General features: G+C 42.9%; 1 protein-coding gene across 1 annotated transcript in view; it reads right to left on the bottom strand.

The window, feature by feature from the left end:
* LOC139447638 (acyl-coenzyme A thioesterase 9, mitochondrial-like) overlaps positions 1 to 14936 on the bottom strand; it is a 33824-nt gene extending 18888 nt beyond the window's left edge. The window contains exons 1-7 of the mRNA XM_071229049.1: positions 14916 to 14936; positions 13925 to 13994; positions 12879 to 12973; positions 12206 to 12251; positions 11389 to 11579; positions 3600 to 3692; positions 738 to 841 (exon numbers count right to left, since the gene is read on the bottom strand). Of these exons, the coding sequence (XP_071085150.1) occupies positions 738 to 841; positions 3600 to 3692; positions 11389 to 11579; positions 12206 to 12251; positions 12879 to 12972 (528 nt within the window). The 5' untranslated portion in view covers position 12973; positions 13925 to 13994; positions 14916 to 14936. The remainder of the gene's footprint in view (positions 1 to 737; positions 842 to 3599; positions 3693 to 11388; positions 11580 to 12205; positions 12252 to 12878; positions 12974 to 13924; positions 13995 to 14915) is intronic.
* Positions 14937 to 22229: the final 7293 nt, after the last annotated feature.

Here is a 22229-nt window from a genome sequence, read left to right as displayed (position 1 = left end):
TCCTACACCAGACAATAACACCAACATGGTGTACCGACCTCCTACACCAGACAACAACACCAACATGGTGTACCGACCTCCTACACCAGATACCAACACCAACATAGTGTACTGACCTCCTACACCAGACAACAACACCAACATGGTGTACCGACCTCCTACACCAGACAATAACACCAACATGGTGTACTGACCTCCTACACCAGACAACAACACCAACATAGTGTACCGACATGCTACACCAGACAACAACACCAACATGGTGTACTGACCTCCTACACCAGACAACAACACCAACATGGTGTACCGACCTCCTACACCAGACAATAACACCAACATGGTGTACCGACCTCCTACACCAGACAACAACACCAACATGGTGTACCGACCTCCTACACCAGATACCAACACCAACATGGTGTACTGACCTCCTACACCAGACAACACCAACATGGTGTACTGACCTGCTACACCAGACAACAACACCAACATGGTGTTCCGACCTGCTACACCAGACAACAACACCAACATGGTGTACTGACCTCATACACCAGACAACAACACCAACATGGTGTACCGACCTCCTACACCAGACAACAACACCAACATGGTGTACCGACCGGCTTCACCAGACAACAACACCAACATGGTGTACCAACCTGCTACACCAGACAGCAACACCAACATGGTGTACTGACCTCCTACACCAAACAACAACACCAACACGGTGTACCGACCTGCTCCAGGTTCATCGTGACCTCCATAGACGACGTTCCAACCCATGCCATGTGACCTGTCATCTTGATGTCATGATAGGGGGACACAACATAGTTGTGTAGCTCTGCAACATGAACACAATGGAGTTAATCTATATCACAAATGAGGGGGGGGCTTGTACAACTCAATCGTCTAAGGTGCTGCACTTGATTTATCATATAGTATGGCTACAGTTAGCAACGTCAGAATCCTATGATCTTATGTGTCTTTTTGTTTCTCAGGACCATACTCATGTTTATAGCTTTCAGGGGGCATGGGTGGCCCAGTCGTCTAAGGCCATGCGATTCACTGTGCAGAGTTGCCTCCCTTGGGCACACCAGAAACCTAGGATTGTGGGTTCGAATCCCGGTTTGCCTCAATTATGTTTCTAGGTTTGTCAGCACCATACCCGTGCTCGTGGGTTTCACCGAAGTGGTAAACGTCTGAGACCTGCATCACTTCGGGCTTTCCTCCCACATTAAGCTGACACGCCATGATATAACTGGAATACTGTTAAAAGTGGGGTTAAACCAAACACACTCACTCACTCATAGCTATCACTAAAAACACAAACAGGTGAGTGAGAGATATGGGTTTTACATCTGTATTTGTCTGTCTTATCAATGTAATACCTTGTAGGAAGCATTTCACAAATATTTACCACTTCTATATTGACAAAGTTGCTGACTAGCTAGGGATCACAATCTACTCAAAAGTGAAAAATAAAGTCCTGAATTTGTGGAGATTTAGCAGAAAGGGAAGACAACTCTTCAAATCACACTCACTACCACTGAATATCGATAACTGTATCTTGTCTTTTTCTGACAATTTTATTGTTGTTTACTTCCACATGTCCAGAAACTGATTTTATCATCAGAAACCTAACTCTATCCACTCTTCAAACCAGGACACAAACAATTAAATACACCTACCATCACGTTGACTTGAAGCATCCCTGAAGATTTCAGTAAACAATTCTATGAGGTCAACTCTTTCTACATCTGACCGATGTTGCTATGTCTTAAATAGTTGTGGCATCTCAATTCCTATCCCCTGTCAACTGACTGTCTGACTACTGACTATGTCAGTATGTGTTTGTCTGGAGGCACTCAAATTTAACCATCTGATCACCTCACCATTTCATAAAGCAACTGCATTGACTCGCCTATCCTGTCTACGAGGGCTGTGACATGGTACTGACTCACCTATCCTGTCCACGAGGTCTGTTACATGGTACTGACTCACCGTTCCTGTCCACGAGGTCTGTGACATGGTACTGACTCACCTATCCTGTCCACGAGGGCTGTGACATGGTACTGACTCACCTATCCTGTACACGAGGTCTGTGACATGGTACTGACTCACCTATCCTGTCCACGAGGGCTACGACATGGTACTGACTCACCTATCCTGTACACGAGGTCTGTGACATGGTACTGACTCACCTATCCTGTCCACGAGGACTGCGACATGGTATTGACTCACATATCCTGTCCACGAGGGCTGTGACATGGCACTGACTCACCTATCCTGTCCACGAGCGCTGTGACATGGTACTGCGCACCTATCCTGTAGACATGGGCTGTGACATGGTACTGACTCACCTGTCCTGTCTACGAGGGCTGTGACATGGTACTGACTCACCTATCCTGTCCACGAGGTCTGTGACATGGTACTGACTCACCTATCCTGTCTACGAGGGCTATGACATGGTACTGACTCACCTATCCTGTCTACGAGGGCTGTGACATGGTACTGACTCACCTATCCTGTCCACGAGGACTGCGACATGGTATTGACTCACATATCCTGTCCACGAGGGCTGTGACATGGTACTGACTCACCTATCCTGTCCACGAGCGCTGTGACATGGTACTGCGCACCTATCCTGTAGACATGGGCTGTGACATGGTACTGACTCACCTGTCCTGTCTACGAGGGCTGTGACATGGTACTGACTCACCTATCCTGTCCACGAGGTCTGTGACATGGTACTGACTCACCTATCCTGTCTACGAGGGCTATGACATGGTACTGACTCACCTATCCTGTCTACGAGGGCTGTGACATGGTACTGACTCACCTATCCTGTCCACGAGGACTGCGACATGGTATTGACTCACATATCCTGTCCACGAGGGCTGTGACATGGTACTGACTCACCTATACTATCCACTAGGGCTGTGACATGGTACTGACTCACCTATCCTGTCTAAGAGGGCTGTGACATGGTACTGACTCACCTATCCTGTCCACGAGGGCTGTAACATGGTGCTGACTCATCTATCCTGTCTACGAGGGCTGTGACATGGTACTGACTCACCTATCCTGTCCACGAGGGCTGTGACATGGTACTGACTCACCTATCCTGTCTAAGAGGGCTGTAACATGGTACTGACTCACCTATCCTGTCTACGAGGGCTGTGACATGGTACTGACTCACCTATCCTGTCCACGAGGGCTGTGACATGGTACTGACTCACCTATCCTGTCCACGAGGGCTGTGACATGGTACTGACTCACCTATACTATCCACTAGGGCTGTGACATGGTACTGACTCACCTATCCTGTCTAAGAGGGCTGTAACATGGTACTGACTCACCTATCCTGTCTAAGAGGGCTGTAACATGGTACTGACTCACCTATCCTGTCTAAGAGGGCTGTAACATGGTACTGACTCACCTATCCTGTCTACGAGGGCTGTGACATGGTACTGACTCACCTATCCTGTCTACGAGGGCTGTGACATGGTACTGACTCACCTATCCTGTCCACGAGGGCTGTGACATGGTACTGACTCACCTATCCTGTCTACGAGGGCTGTGACATGGTACTGACTCACCTATCCTGTCCACGAGGGCTGTGACAATGCCTACTGGGGACGTCTCCTCAGGGTCAATGTCAGGGTCACTGTAGTGTGTGTAGCATATACACCCTGAAAACAACAAAACATTTCCATGAAGTTTACTGGGCAAAGGTCAAGTGTGAAACAACACATTTGTTCACAAACAGATTTCATTATGTTAAGTTCCTTCTAAACTTTCAAAGGAGATATATCTCACTATCATCACCCCTGTGACTAACATCACAAGACCAATTTAGAGAGACACAATATGACTTACACCGGTTGCTGGGGACCTATTTTAACCCAGAATCCCCATGCAAAGGAAGCCATCATAAGAGTGAGTGAGTATGGTTTTACGCCACTTTTACCAATATTCCAGCAATATCACGGCAAGGGACACCAGAAATGGGCTTCACACATTGTACCCATGTCGTGAATCGAACCCGGGTCTTCGGCGTGACGAGCGAACGCTTTAGCCACTAGGCTACCCAACCGCCTTCCCATCATAAAAGAAAAATACATGCCAAAGCTCAGCTTCCGCAGTCAGGCAATTTCAGAAGTTTATATAAATATGATTATATCTCAAAAGCATAGGAAAAGTACAGTCAAATATGTATGTGTTGAGTTCCACAGCTAACTACATGCGTATCAAACATCAATGTTTTTTAACAAAATGGCCTCAGACCTTATTACAAATATCAATCACAGACAAACTTCGAAAATAAAGCAATTCATTCAAATTGCAATGGCAATATACAATATATTGCATTGCAGGACAAGACACAGCTCTACCAATAAATGATATATATTCACCAAAAGTTGCATGTAATATCAATGATTGGTTTGTCTACCAAGTGTAAAGTTTGCAGTAATTGTTTATAGAATTCCAGGACAGAGCTTGAGTATCCATGACTGCATCCTAAAACAACAAACAGCAGACTAAACATCTAGGTTAGAGAACAACGTTCAAGCGTATCGAGATCCTCCATGATCCGCCCGAACAAACAACACACAGCAGACTGAACACCTAGGTTAGAGAAGAACGTGCAAGAGTATCTAGATCCTCCATGATCCACCCGAACAAACAACACACAGCAGACTGAACACCTAGGTTAGAGAACAACATGCAAGAGTATCGAGATCCTCCATGATCCGCCCGAACAAACAACAAACAACACACAGCAGACTGAACACCTAGGTTAGAGAACAACATGCAAGAGTATCGAGATCCTCCATGATCCACCCGAACAAACAACACACAGCAGACTGAACACCTAGGTTAGAGAAGAACGTGCAAGCGTATCGAGATCCTCCATGATCCGCCTGAACAAACAACACACAGCAGACTGAACACCTAGGTTAGAGAACAACGTGCAAGAGTATTGAGATCCTCCATGATCCGCCTGAACAAACAACACACAGCAGACTGAACACCTAGGTTAGAGAACAACATGCAAGAGTATCGAGATCCTCCATGATCCGCCCGAACAAACAACAAACAACACACAGCAGACTGAACACCTAGGTTAGAGAACAACATGCAAGAGTATCGAGATCCTCCATGATCCACCCGAACAAACAACACACAGCAGACTGAACACCTAGGTTAGAGAACAACGTGCAAGAGTATTGAGATCCTCCATGATCCGCCCGAACAAACAACACACAGCAGACTGAACACCTAGGTTAGAGAACAACATGCAAGAGTATCGAGATCCTCCATGATCCGCCCGAACAAACAACAAACAACACACAGCAGACTGAACACCTAGGTTAGAGAACAACATGCAAGAGTATCGAGATCCTCCATGATCCACCCGAACAAACAACACACAGCAGACTGAACACCTAGGTTAGAGAACAACATGCAAGAGTATTGAGATCCTCCATGATCCGCCTGAACAAACAACACACAGCAGACTGAACACCTAGGTTAGAGAACAACATGCAAGAGTATCGAGATCCTCCATGATCCACCCGAACAAACAACACACAGCAGACTGAACACCTAGGTTAGAGAACAACATGCAAGAGTATCGAGATCCTCCATGATCCGCCTGAACAAACAACAAACAACACACAGCAGACTGAACACCTAGGTTAGAGAACAACGTTCAAGCGTATCAAGATCCTCCATGATCCGCCCGAACAAACAACACACAGCAGACTGAACACCTAGGTTAGAGAAGAACGTGCAAGCGTATCGAGATCCTCCATGATCCGCCTGAACAAACAACAAACAACACACAGCAGACTGAACACCTAGGTTAGAGAACAACATGCAAGAGTATCGAGATCCTCCATGATCCGCCTGAAGAAACAACAAACAACACACAGCAGACTGAACACCTAGGTTAGAGAACAACATGCAAGAGTATCGAGATCCTCCATGATCCGCCTGAACAAACAACAAACAACACACAGCAGACTGAACACCTAGGTTAGAGAACAACGTGCAAGCGTATCGAGATCCTCCATGATCCGCCTGAACAAACAACAAACAGCAGACAGAAGACTGAACACCTAGGTTAGAGAACAACATGCAAGAGTATCGAGATCCTCCATGATCCGCCTGAACAAACAATAAACAACACACAGCAGACTGAACACCTAGGTTAGAGAACAACATGCAAGAGTATCGAGATCCTCCATGATCCGCCTGAACAAACAACAAACAACACACAGCAGACTGAACACCTAGGTTAGAGAACAACATGCAAGAGTATCGAGATCCTCCATGATCCGCCTGAACAAACAACAAACAACACACAGCAGACTGAACACCTAGGTTAGAGAAGAACGTGCAAGCGTATCGAGATCCTCCATGATCCGCCTGAACAAACAACAAACAGCAGACAGAAGACTGAACACCTAGGTTAGAGAACAACATGCAAGAGTATCGAGATCCTCCATGATCCGCCTGAACAAACAACAAACAACACACAGCAGACTGAACACCTAGGTTAGAGAAGAACGTGCAAGAGTATCGAGATCCTCCATGATCCACCCGAACAAACAACACACAGCAGACTGAACACCTAGGTTAGAGAACAACATGCAAGAGTATCGAGATCCTCCATGATCCGCCTGAACAAACAACAAACAACACACAGCAGACTGAACACCTAGGTTAGAGAACAACATGCAAGAGTATCGAGATCCTCCATGATCCACCCGAACAAACAACACACAGCAGACTGAACACCTAGGTTAGAGAACAACATGCAAGAGTATCGAGATCCTCCATGATCCGCCCGAACAAACAACACACAGCAGACTGAACACCTAGGTTAGAGAACAACATGCAAGAGTATCGAGATCCTCCATGATCCACCCGAACAAACAACACACAGCAGACTGAACACCTAGGTTAGAGAACAACATGCAAGAGTATCGAGATCCTCCAAGATCCGCCCGAACAAACAACACACAGCAGACTGAACACCTAGGTTAGAGAACAACATGCAAGAGTATCGAGATCCTCCATGATCCGCCCGAACAAACAACACACAGCAGCCTGAACACCTAGGTTAGAGAACAACATGCAAGAGTATCGAGATCCTCCATGATCCGCCCGAACAAACAACACACAGCAGACTGAACACCTAGGTTAGAGAACAACATGCAAGCGTATCGAGATCCTCCATGATCCGCCCGAACAAACAACACACAGCAGACTGAACACCTAGGTTAGAGAACAACGTGCAAGCGTATCGAGATCCTCCATGATCCGCCCGAACAAACAACACACAGCAGACTGAACACCTAGGTTAGAGAACAACATGCAAGCGTATCGAGATCCTCCATGATCCGCCTGAACAAACAACAAACAACACACAGCAGACTGAACACCTAGGTTAGAGAACAACATGCAAGAGTATCGAGATCCTCCATGATCCGCCCGAACAAACAACAAACAGCAGACAGAAGACTGAACACCTAGGTTAGAGAACAACATGCAAGAGTATCGAGATCCTCCATGATCCGCCCGAACAAACAACACACAGCAGACTGAACACCTAGGTTAGAGAACAACATGCAAGAGTATCGAGATCCTCCATGATCCGCCCGAACAAACAACACACAGCAGCCTGAACACCTAGGTTAGAGAACAACGTGCAAGAGTATCGAGATCCTCCATGATCCGCCTGAACAAACAACAAACAACACACAGCAGACTGAACACCTAGGTTAGAGAACAACATGCAAGAGTATTGAGATCCTCCATGATCCGCCCGAACAAACAACACACAGCAGACTGAACACCTAGGTTAGAGAACAACGTGCAAGAGTATCGAGATCCTCCATGATCCGCCCGAACAAACAACACACAGCAGACTGAACACCTAGGTTAGAGAACAACATGCAAGAGTATCGAGATCCTCCATGATCCGCCCGAACAAACAACAAACAGCAGACAGAAGACTGAACACCTAGGTTAGAGAACAACATGCAAGAGTATCGAGATCCTCCATGATCCGCCCGAACAAACAACACACAGCAGACTGAACACCTAGGTTAGAGAACAACATGCAAGAGTATCGAGATCCTCCATGATCCGCCCGAACAAACAACAAACAGCAGACAGAAGACTGAACACCTAGGTTAGAGAACAACATGCAAGAGTATCGAGATCCTCCATGATCCGCCCGAACAAACAACACACAGCAGACTGAACACCTAGGTTAGAGAACAACATGCAAGAGTATCGAGATCCTCCATGATCCGCCCGAACAAACAACAAACAGCAGACAGAAGACTGAACACCTAGGTTAGAGAACAACATGCAAGAGTATCGAGATCCTCCATGATCCGCCTGAACAAACAACACACAGCAGACTGAACACCTAGGTTAGAGAACAACATGCAAGAGTATCGAGATCCTCCATGATCCGCCTGAACAAACAACACACAGCAGACTGAACACCTAGGTTAGAGAACAACATGCAAGAGTATCGAGATCCTCCATGATCCGCCCGAACAAACAACAAACAACACACAGCAGACTGAACACCTAGGTTAGAGAACAACATGCAAGAGTATCGAGATCCTCCATGATCCGCCCGAACAAACAACACACAGCAGACTGAACACCTAGGTTAGAGAACAACATGCAAGAGTATTGAGATCCTCCATGATCCGCCCGAACAAACAACACACAGCAGACTGAACACCTAGGTTAGAGAACAACATGCAAGAGTATCGAGATCCTCCAAGATCCGCCTGAACAAACAACACACAGCAGACTGAACACCTAGGTTAGAGAACAACGTGCAAGAGTATCGAGATCCTCCATGATCTGCCCGAACAAACAACACACAGCAGACTGAACACCTAGGTTAGAGAACAACCTGCAAGAGTATCGAGATCCTCCATGATCCGCCCGAACAAACAACACACAGCAGACTGAACACCTAGGTTAGAGAACAACATGCAAGAGTATCGAGATCCTCCATGATCCGCCCGAACAAACAACACACAGCAGACTGAACACCTAGGTTAGAGAACAACATGCAAGAGTATCGAGATCCTCCATGATCCGCCCGAACAAACAACAAACAGCAGACTGAACATCTAGGTTAGAGAACAACGTGCAAGCGTATCGAGATCCTCCATGATCCGCCCGAACAAACAACACACAGCAGACTGAACACCTAGGTTAGAGAACAACATGCAAGAGTATCGAGATCCTCCATGATCCGCCCGAACAAACAACACACAGCAGACTGAACACCTAGGTTAGAGAACAACATGCAAGAGTATCGAGATCCTCCATGATCCGCCCGAACAAACAACACACAGCAGACTGAACACCTAGGTTAGAGAACAACATGCAAGAGTATTGAGATCCTCCAAGATCCGCCCGAACAAACAACACACAGCAGACTGAACACCTAGGTTAGAGAACAACATGCAAGAGTATCGAGATCCTCCATGATCCGCCCGAACAAACAACACACAGCAGACTGAACACCTAGGTTAGAGAACAACGTGCAAGAGTATCGAGATCCTCCAAGATCCGCCTGAACAAACAACACACAGCAGACTGAACACCTAGGTTAGAGAACAACATGCAAGAGTATCGAGATCCTCCAAGATCCGCCCGAACAAACAACACACAGCAGACTGAACACCTAGGTTAGAGAACAACATGCAAGAGTATCGAGATCCTCCATGATCCGCCCGAACAAACAACAAACAACACACAGCAGACTGAACACCTAGGTTAGAGAACAACATGCAAGAGTATCGAGATCCTCCATGATCCGCCTGAACAAACAACAAACAACACACAGCAGACTGAACACCTAGGTTAGAGAACAACATGCAAGAGTATCGAGATCCTCCAAGATCCGCCCGAACAAACAACACACAGCAGACTGAACACCTAGGTTAGAGAACAACATGCAAGAGTATCGAGATCCTCCATGATCCGCCTGAACAAACAACACACAGCAGACTGAACACCTAGGTTAGAGAACAACGTTCAAGTGTATCCAGATCCTCCATTATCCGCCCGAACAAACAACACACAGCAGACTGAACACCTAGGTTAGAGAACAACATGCAAGAGTATCGAGATCCTCCATGATCCGCCTGAACAAACAACACACAGCAGACTGAACACCTAAGTTAGAGAACAACATGCAAGAGTATCGAGATCCTCCATGATCCGCCTGAACAAACAACACACAGCAGACTGAACACCTAGGTTAGAGAACAACATGCAAGAGTATTGAGATCCTCCATGATCCGCCTGAACAAACAACACACAGCAGACTGAACACCTAGGTTAGAGAACAACATGCAAGAGTATCGAGATCCTCCATGATCCGCCCGAACAAACAACACACAGCAGACTGAACACCTAGGTTAGAGAACAACATGCAAGAGTATCGAGATCCTCCATGATCCGCCCGAACAAACAACAAACAACACACAGCAGACTGAACACCTAGGTTAGAGAACAACATGCAAGAGTATCGAGATCCTCCATGATCCGCCCGAACAAACAACACACAGCAGACTGAACACCTAGGTTAGAGAACAACATGCAAGAGTATCGAGATCCTCCATGATCCGCCCGAACAAACAACACACAGCAGACTGAACACCTAGGTTAGAGAACAACATGCAAGAGTATCGAGATCCTCCATGATCCGCCCGAACAAACAACACACAGCAGACTGAACACCTAGGTTAGAGAACAACATGCAAGAGTATCGAGATCCTCCATGATCCGCCCGAACAAACAACACACAGCAGACTGAACACCTAGGTTAGAGAACAACATGCAAGAGTATCGAGATCCTCCATGATCCGCCCGAACAAACAACAAACAACACACAGCAGACTGAACACCTAGGTTAGAGAACAACATGCAAGAGTATCGAGATCCTCCATGATCCGCCCGAACAAACAACACACAGCAGACTGAACACCTAGGTTAGAGAAGAACATGCAAGAGTATCGAGATCCTCCATGATCCGCCCGAACAAACAACACACAGCAGACTGAACACATAGGTTAGAGAACAACATGCAAGAGTATCGAGATCCTCCATGATCCGCCCGAACAAACAACACACAGCAGACTGAACACCTAGGTTAGAGAACAACATGCAAGAGTATCGAGATCCTCCATGATCCGCCCGAACAAACAACACACAGCAGACTGAACACCTAGGTTAGAGAACAACATGCAAGAGTATCGAGATCCTCCATGATCCGCCCGAACAAACAACAAACAGCAGACAGAAGACTGAACACCAAGGTTAGAAAACAACCTGCGAGAGTATCGAGATCCTCCATTATCCGACCGAAGCGGATCCCCTTCTGGAAGGTGATGTAGCGCTCCCGCACAGCCAGGTCCGTCTCCAGGGGAATGATGGCCTCCCAGTAGCTGTCCTGCATCCCTCGGTCCGCCAGCTCATCTTGGGACTTCCGCACTCGCGACACCTTGGGCATGGAATTTGGCCTGTGAGGAAGAACTTTGAATTAATACCAAGAAAATAATGGCTACAATAATAGCATTTGATTGTTTTACACCACAGGAATATAACAGCTATTCATGGCAGCTTGTCTATAATCTGAGTCGGTGTCAGACAAGCCAGTGGTTGATATCATGAGCAGTGTCACGAGGTCATCAGGGAACAGGTAACCGAGAGAGTCACCAAGGACGACCATCTGATATGATGTTGTATAAGCATGGTAACTACTATACTATACCCTGGACCAATAAAGCTACAACCTGTTCAAATTCAGGGCAGTAAATCAATTTGTCTTAAAGTTCTAGGGGGCACGGGTGGCCCAGTCGTCTAAGGCGCCGCGATTCGCTGTGCAGAGTTGCGTCCCTTGGGCACGCCAGAAACCTAGGATTGTGGGTTCGAATCCTGGTTCGCCCAAGTTATGTTTCTAGGTTTGTCAGCACCATACCCATGCTCACGGGTTTCACCGAAGTGGTAAACGTCTGAGACCTGCATCACTTTGGGCTGTCCTCCCACATGAAGCTGACACGCCGTGATATAACTGGAATTCTGTTAAAAGCGGCGTTTAACACAACTCACTCACTCACTTAAAGTTCTAAATTATTGTTTTGCTTACCCATAATCTGTTGATGTTCCTACCATCTTCAGGAGAATATTTCGAGCTGAAAAAATAGTCATCACTGAAGTTAATCAAGAGTTAAACATGTTTAGTTGAGACAATCAAGATTTTACCATAGCAACCATAGTGAAACTAGGGGCTGTTCTGTTTTAATGAAAGGGTCCCGGTAAGGGATACGATGGCCCACATAGCCCGCAATAGCATGTCGAACTGTTAATTCTTAAACACGACATCCTATTACTCAAACATGTTAATCAGCACTAATAACATTTAACATTGGGTTCATAGTCAAACAGAAATGCAAACTCTAGTTATTAGTTGTGTAACCATAGAGTTTTAGATAACTTTAGTCATTAAACATATATCTAGCAGGGCGTGGAGTCATCCCACAGATGACATCCTTACCTTGTCAGCTTGCTGACGGGGTTAACCTCTTTGGTCATGTGGACAAGGCGTCCGACCTCGGATCAGAAGGTCTGTGGTTCGAATCCCATCATGGGACTCGAAACTTTTATGGCCGCTAAATATATTATGTGACTAACCACGGGTCCGGGTAGTCCTGTGGGTACCCTGGTCCTGCTCAGTACCCACCTGAACCGAGTACCCGAGTTACCCGTCCCAGCCCTACTGCAGGGCATAATCAATTGTGGTATTTTGGATGTAGAAGTACCTTCTTTGATTGTCATGATGGGTGCAGCTGCTGAATAACATCTTGCCTGCAGCTGACTCACAACTGCACGCGAAACTTGGAGGGACAGAAACATCCTGAAACAATAAGAGATGAAACAAATAATAAATATGAAACAAATAGAAGTCCTGGTTAATCTGGAAGGTACCCAGGAATTTATTTAGACTCAATCAGAGGCCAATATTGGCCAAAAGTCTTTGGCAACTGTCAATGCTGTCAGTAACAATTCCCAGATTGGTAATACAGTTCATGTAAATTTATTTGTAACCAATGACACAGCTATGTAAGGTGAGTGAGTGAGTTGGGTTTAACGCCGCTTTTAACAGTATTCCAGTTATATCGTGGCGTGTCAGCTTAATGTGGGAGAAAAGCCCAAAGTGATGCAGGTCTATGACGTTTACCACTTCGGTGAAACCCACGAGCACGGGTATGGTGCTGACAAACCTAGAAACATAATCGGGGCGAACCAGGATTCAAACCCACAATTATAGGTTTCTGGGGTGCCCAAGGGACGCAACTCTGCACAGTGAATCGCGGCGCCTGAGACGACTGGGCCACCCGTGCCCCCCAGCTATGTAAGGATTATTTGTAAATAATGATAAGGCTATGTAGAGATTATATGTAAATTATGATAAGGCTATGTAGAGATTATTTGTACTTCACTAATAATGGGACAACACAGAGGAAGAGGTTTAAATGCTAAGTTTTGTATTATTGCAGTGTATGTAGTGTTAAAATATTTCTGAATGAAAGAAAGAAAACAAATTATAATTCCAAATATTAACACAATAAACCTTTTTTTCCCCAATTCGCCCTCCAATTAAGGACACATTTCAAGATTTACAGTATTCTGGTCCACTGGACAAATATTCCACTTACGATTAATCAGCACCATTAACTTTCAAATCGACTGGTTGGTCGAAATCATGTGAAATGTTACTTATCATATTTTGTTAATTAATCAACGAAAAGGACAGACATTGGTGGAATATTTGTGATATAAACATGAAGAAGATTTTAATACTTACGCTGATGTGTTGTTGTCTGCTATCTACCTGGGACCAGTGTTCTTTAAGAAGCGCTGTATCTATTGGCTACCTGTAAAAATGTTAATCAAACCCTGTGGTATTATATATGTACTGTGTCAGAATAAAGCAAGGCTACATTCTTATAGTTTTAATGAAGTCCAGGAACTTACATTTCTCATTTAATCAGACAGACTTACTACTGTGAAGCAAAGACGTGTATAGATATGTCTTTGTGTGAAGTCACAACTGTTATGCCTTTAGTATTTGTTCCAAATCGAATTTGAATTAAATTGATATGGAGATTTAGTAAATATTAAAGAAAATGTTTCAAATATCATCTAGAATCAAATTCAACAGTTATGTAATGTTTTTAAAAACCAACATAGTGCTTTGGCAAAAGATCCATGTCACGATGTAACAACGTATGTCTTGCACGAATATGTTGACAGCTACAGGACATAAAACTTGCAAAAACTAACACACACTGAAAGTTGTCAGCAGCCAGCTGCTGCAGTGTCACTGTCTCCGCTTTAACGTAGTTGTCATATTTTGTATAACCCATCACAACCTGGCGATGCCGATGCCATATAGCCTTATACGTTATAGCGAGGGGTGTGACGTCACACATAGACATTGTAATTTTTAAGATAACGTTATAGGTGAGTGATATGTTGCGCAGTTGATTGGCGAGAAAACTACGAATGTATCTTGAGTGTACGAAAAACCCCAACACGAGGCTAAGGTATCCAAAGACTTAAATTATACGTCATTGCAGTATCTAACCGCCGAAACCACTGTCATGTATGCGTATACTTTCGGACAAGAACTGAAGAAGCACATTCCTGGGCTAAGATCACGCGTATTATATCAGTCTATACCTCATTGTACATAATTGTTCCTTGAGCACTTCTTTTTTTCCGTTCATATGTTTTATTGACCTAGCTTTACCACCTTAGCTCAAAATCACGTTCCATCACTCTCACAAACATACCGGGCCATGTTTACATGGTTTGTGCAAAAACGCGCACCTGTCTGTAAACGGACACGAACAATGCACGGTCATATTTCAGATATGCCCTAATGTATTGCGTTTTAATGGGTGCCATTGTTATTGATAAAAAAGAAACAAAATCTTTATTATTTGTGAAACAAAATTCTAGTATATGGCATTTTTTTGCTTCATACAATCCAGTCGTGTCATTACAGTTTGAGTGGACTTTCGCAGGTTACTACTAAAAGTTCATCCAGCGAAAACGGCACATATACTTAACCGGTACCACAAAAAAACATACAATTTTATAGATATCATCATCTTGTTATCCATTATGTTGTATGTTTTCTTCTTTTATACACCCACGTTTTGAATTCCAATCGAACAGTTAACCGATGTTGCTATGACATTGTTTGTTTTCTCTATACTATAAAAAAATGTGTTTTGGTATGATATGTTGTCCTGTTCAATACACGGTATAGTGGCCATTTTCGCCTGGAACATTCGGTGGCATTGTAAATAGCTTGACTTTGTTTTACAATGTACATCACATGTCGATGTTGATTTAATTCTAAGGAGAACTGTAAAGATCCGGGGTAGAATAGGTCTTAAGCAACCCATGTTTGCCGTAAAAGGAGACTGTTTGTCGTAAGAGGCGACTAACGTGATCGGACTCGTTGACTTGGTTGATGCATTTCATCGTATTGCGTGGATCGATGCTCATGATGTCAATCACTGGACTGTCTGGTCCAGACAGACCGCCGTCATGTAGCTGGGATATTGCTTTGTGCAAGAACTCTGACTGACATATATACGTGACTTGAAATAATAAAGATAATAAATAATTAATGGTTACAGTTCAGAATGTCGTCTGTGTGATTTATCCAGAGAATATGTATGGATGTGTAGCTATATTTGCATTCTTAGGCCTTGAAAAACCACCGGGTAAATTGTAGTACACACCTACGACGACTTCTCATTTCAGTGACTTAGAAGCAAGTGTCTGAGAACGTAGTATCTGTGTCTGAATAGTGTCTGAATCTCGGTCAAGATCCCTCCACAGGCGTTCTAAAAGTGTTACATTGTCAGAACACGTTGAAACGTTCTTAATATACTTGTAGAACACTTCTGTTCTGGGTCGAGAACATCAGCGTTCAGAATATTTTCAGAACACATGGACGAGTTCTAAAAGTGTTACATCTATGTGTTCTGTTTAGTGTTCAGAAGTTGAACACCTGGGTTTAGAGTGTAGGTAGATTCCCAAATTGCATGAAAATCTAAGAATTGATGATGTGCCTTGGTATTGAGATAGACACACACGTGACTTCTGTTTTCGAGACACGCCTATTTCAAATAAACCAGATGATAGAAGAATATTTATCTTGCTTTTCTTGCATTTGTTAAACTTTCTGATCTTAATAGGGTCGTTGTATTTCACCGGATAGACAAATCCTTGATTGTATCAGCATAAGCATGAATTGAGGCGTTAACGTTAACTATATTGTGCAGAACTCAAACGTGTTAGATTAAGCACACAGCTTTCTCCCGCCTGTACTAGGGAGTCTTTATATGCTTCCAACATGTGCAAACACACACGATGGTAGCACTAGCACCGACACTATATTAATATGATTAACAAGCGTTTGAGATTATATAGACTATATCACTGGATTAACTTACCTCACCGTACCTTCCTACCGCAAGCGGATACGTAACAACTCGGCGACACCAGTTGACGTCATTGACACAACAGGATACAATTAACATATAGCCAAGGCAACGTGGCCTCAAGACAAGTGCCTTTCACTTCCCCGTATACTGGACATACAGAGAATACTTAATTTGTATAATGTTATAGTGAGTGAGTAAGTTGGATTTAACGCCGCTTTTATCAGTATTCTAGTTATATGGCATGTCAGCTTAATGTGGCAGGAAAGCCCGAAGTGATGCAGCCGTCAGACGTTAACCACCTCGGTGAATGGGTATGGTGCTGACAAACTTAGAAACATAGTCGATGCGAACTGGGATTCGAACCCACAATCATAGGTTTCTGGCATGCCCAAGGGACGCAACACTGCACAGTGAATCGCGGCGCCTCAGACGAGTGGGCCACCCGTGTCCCCCATAATTATATCCTGTACAAAACTTTGCACATTACAAAGATATAAGTTCAAAGATATCGGTTCCTTACCGTACCTTCCTACATCACCGGACATGTGACAACTCGGCGACAGAACCGTGATGCATGTTGACATCATGTCATTGACAAAACAGGCTACAATTAACATATAGCCATGGCCTCAAGGTAAGTGCATTTCACTTCCCGGTATACTGGAGATATAGAGAATACTTAATTTGTGTTACACTACATCTATATTAAATTATATCATGTACAAAACTTTAAATTGCACATAACAAAGTTATATTTTTAAAGATATCGGGGGGCGAAATAGGTTTAAACGCCGCGTTCATGATAATGGCACTAATAGCGACGGGAATGTACGTGTGTGTGGCTGCTTGTACTCGTCTGGACTCTTCCCGATTTTATAGTGCTAGCCCACTGAGATACCATGCCGCAGTTTGACATGAATACCCCACTCAGACACAATATACTGACTCCGAGCCGACCAGTCCTTGTTTTAGCCCCTTAATGCCGACCGCCAGACAAGGTAACATTTTTTTTAAAACAAATGCCTTCTTTTAATGTTAGTATGACGCGACCGGGGACCAAAGGTATAGTTTACATGAAGTTTTGAATCATTTGATACCGTGGAGATTATAGGGAAGAATATGTCCCAATCATCTATTGTTTGCGTATAGGTTTGCTACTAGCGGTAGCGAAAACTAAGATCTGATTTTAATGAGATTGGTTTTTAAATCATCCAGACCGATTATACTTCGGGTGTTATATGATGTGTTGTAAATAGTTTATATCTAATTAATTAAAAAACTTGAAACTTAAATAATTGGACACTTTTAATACGTGAAGTTAAAAGCTCAAAAGTGTTGAGTAGTCTTTAAGGTATACAAGGAAACGAAAACTTTCGCAGGTGGAAGAAGGAAATATTGTTTTTTACAGCACACAAAATGATATCTAGATTAAATGAAAGAAACAATTACGAAAATATTAATTACTTTGATTAACGAGTCGTTCAATGTATATACTGTATATGTGCTTAAAATCTGAACAACGTTATTTCACATGACCACGAGAAAACATACATCCTCGTCTCACCTTGCATTTCGCACTTTACTGCGTTACTAAGACCTTTGCTCAAAATATACTTGTATGGCTAGTCCATAAATATAATCTTTTCTTTCAAATTTAGTTTCATAAATCCGACTTTTCAGGGTTACTCCCATATCGTGGGTACAATGTGTGAAGCCCATTTCTGGTGTCCCCCGCCGTGATATTGCTGGAATATTGCTAAAAGCGGCGTCAAACCATACTCACTCACTCACTCACTACTCCCATATCGCCTACGCTTCAATATGCATACACGTTTTATGTAGGCAATTGGGCACACACCTATGTCAAAATAAACTGTCTGGACATTAAAATATTACACGTTCGATAAGACTACAGAAATTGACTGTTCCAATAGCTTAATTTATCTCACAGTAAAAAAATATCAGTTACAGATTGTTTTGTGATCTCAGGTTCACAGACTGTTAACACAGGTTCAATATTCATTACATTCAAACATCTCACTGCACAAAAGAGTATAGAACTGCTTCTGAACACACTGTCATTTCAAGTAATGTTTCCCATTTCATGAAACAAGTGTATTTTTTGTCATAAAAGGAATAGCAGAATATTATACAGTTTTTTTAGCATTGAACTAAATCAATCTTGAAAAATAGATAATAAAAATAATTTTCAGTAATTATGTCTTAATTTTCATATTTTTAAAATTATATTCTAGCCTAGCTAAACGGGAGCATGGAGGGAACATATATGATTTAAGATTGTGAAAAAAAATCTTCCCAATCGTGATGTAGTAAGTGTGACTAACGTTCAGATCACTTCAGTCAAAGAGAATATTATTATCATTAAGAAACTGATACCACGTGTGTCCATTATACGACCACAACATTAGGTCAGCTGTTTGACGTTACGTCATCCACGTCACAACACGCGAGGTCAAATCACGCGTACCAGTCCAGACGACAAATTCACCGACCGTCTGTTATACATTTTCACATTGTCACGTCATTGAACGAAATGAAACAAAGCATTTTCTTATTGCTGACACTGCAGATAACATATTTATAAAAGTTAACGACTTGCGTCAGATTATCATACGATAATCGAGAGTACAATTAGAAGATGAATACTATGTGTGTGTATATTTCCGGGATTTTATCGAGTATTTGCATCTTGGAAATTCATCTCGCGACCCGAAAGCGTTAGCCTTTATTAGCCTTATTTGCATTCGTAAATATTTAGGCATAAACAATTCAATATTGACAGTACATTCTGCAGTATATTTTACGAACGCACCTATAGGTAATGTTGGGTTTTTTAAATTTTGTTTAGCATATTATTCATGTATATATATATTTAATCCAACTTATTATTACAGAGTAATTTATCTCATTTTTTGAATTGTATTGCAATTAATTTTTAAAAAGGATTTGAGGTCATTTTTAGTTATTTTTTTGCAAACGGGAAGGGGCATAACTCTAATTCGTTTTCATCACTGTAATTGTAAACAATCTTACGCCGGAAGATTTTCACGGCCCAAATAGTACTTCTTGATGTGCTTTTTGCAGTTGTTTCTGTCATTAAGTCTTGCAGTTTGATTTCATCAGTTTGGCAAAATCGTCCACTGGGGGCTTCACATTTTGGAAGAGCCAAGGGAACATCTGGCTGACGAGAGGCTGAACCGGGCAACGTAGCATCATCAGACGCGGCGTTCAAGACGTTGTCAAGACCTTCAGAGTCTGTAAATATATTCATGTTTTAATAGAATAAAATTTTCATTATCTTTGAAAAGAATTTTTATCATGTGGAAACGAACCATTATGATTAAAATTGTTTAAGAAAATGCTAGCACAGCAAGATGATGACTTTTGACAGGTGTCAATCATGATTTTGTGAAAAAATCCAAATAGGCTTTTAAAAGTGAAAAATAAAATATGAATTTTACTCACAATCATCCGATAGGAGTTGTTGCAAAACAGATTCATCCATTTATGCAAATATTTCTTCTGCTGAAGGCAACGAGAAATTAATTTCCTGAGTCAGTTGAGCCATGGCGTCCATCTTAATTAGTATGCAAAAAATGCTGAGTAATTATGTATTCCTACACAGTGATTCGGTCGCTTGCTTCAGGGAATGCAAATCATATTTTCACCCTTTGACATTTGGTCATGTGACCCAAATTAGCCAATCACAACACAGAACACACTTTCTATAGGTTTACAATCTACATCAAACATGTTTTAAATCTTAAATTAATTAGGTGTAATATCCATTGCAGAATGTTGGAAATAAGAACCCTGTCGTGTTACGATAATAAATTTCATTATCTGAGGAGATTCCCAATGTGTATTTGATAATATCTACATACATAATTGGTTATCAGATTATCTTGTACAATCACAGCATGTTACATGTTAATTAGACACACGGACAAATACTATTTCATCAAACCTTCATAACGATCATAACTGTCTTTCATATCTTAGATTTTAATATTTTCTGTCAATCAACATTATATACAGAACGACAATCTGCTCTGTTGTTTCGTCGTGCTAAATCCACATGACACACAGTCCATTAAAATATGCAATACTTGAACAAAAAACCTATGTTGCAGAGTCTAAACGTCAATAGTGTTATGCCAGTAACAATACAGTGGGGAAAAGTAAATCGTTTTGACCAGTTACTTGTATGAGACATGGGTGCATAATCAAAATTCGCCGTCATTCGCTTGAAGTCCATCAAACATATGACAGAAAAAGGTCGAGGAGCGTGTTAATAGGGCTGGAACGAGTCCAGATTTACTACCCGGGTACCCACCACACTTTTACCCGACCCTACCCTGGTAACCGCTATATGTCTCAAGACTTGGGTGTTAATTGTCCGATTGGGAGTAGTTTGGCGGTAGCCCTGTTAATATGTATTTAGATAGACGTTTAAAAGGATCTGGTCTGGAGTTTTATCTTTATTCAAGCCTATAAAGGTCAGAAGGATTAGGTGCCTATTCAGAAAGAAATGCGAACATTAGTGACTTGTAGTGTAACCATAGAGTTTGGGATACTTTTTGCCATTTAACAATATATCACGTGGCTAACCACGGGTCCTGTGGGTACCCGGGTTCTACTCAGTACCCGAGTTACCCGACCCAGCCCTACGTGGTAACCTCACTAATCTCACCATATTTCGCAATCCGTAGCACTGTATAAAATATGAGATACACGATGTTAAAGCTGAGATGATTATGGAGCGCACTCAATGTTTGAAATCTAAATTCACAGTTGATAAGGGGGCATTTTCATGGGACCATATATGGTTCCGTGGCACTAATCGGGTGTGAAAAGTCAGGAACCGTATATGGTCCCGTGGCGCCAAAGGAGTTTAAACAAGATTGCAAGAGCCATACGGCATAAGACATCATTGTTGATTTTGTTTGTTTATTGCGTAACGCCACACTCAACAATATTCCAGCTATACGGCGACGGTCTGTAAATAACAGAGTCTAGACCTGACAGTCCAGTGATTGCCATCATGGCATCGATCTATGCGTTTGGGTTACACTGACATACATTAACCAAGTCTGTGAGCCTGACCCCCAAATCCTCTTAGTCACCTCTTATACGACAAACATGGGTTGCTGAAGATCAATTCTAACCCCGATCTTAACGGGTCTCTTGATTTGGTGTGTAATAACGTCATAAAAGTAACGGCCATCCACACAAACCAACCTCAAGCGTAAAATAATCAAAATTCAATTTTATTCAATTTCAAATTCAACACTCGTTGATATATTTGATATCAAAAGACACAAGGGTGAGGTTCTCTATATATCTGTTGCTGCCGTCGCCGTCGCCGTTACGAATCTGTTTCGCAGGTGAATGAGCCGTATCTGACCGTCTTCCAGTGGTGTTGTCACTCGGGGTCGTCCGGTTCTAGGCCTGTCCTGTGTCCTCCCTGTCTGCCTGTACCGTTGAATCAGCCTGGCTACTGTCAATGGTGTACAACCAAACCTTCTGGCAATTTGGACCTGTGTTGCCCCCTTTTCGGCCATACCGATGTCTCTCTCTCTCTCTGCTCCTGTGACTTTTTTGGCATTTCTTTTGTGTGCT

Source organism: Haliotis cracherodii, unplaced genomic scaffold (assembly GCF_022045235.1).
Source record: "Haliotis cracherodii isolate W230 unplaced genomic scaffold, xgHalCrac1.p SCAF_7, whole genome shotgun sequence".
Lineage (NCBI taxonomy): Eukaryota > Metazoa > Mollusca > Gastropoda > Lepetellida > Haliotidae > Haliotis > Haliotis cracherodii.
The sequence above is the reverse complement of the archived record's forward strand: the minus strand, read 5'-3'. Positions and strand labels throughout refer to the sequence as shown.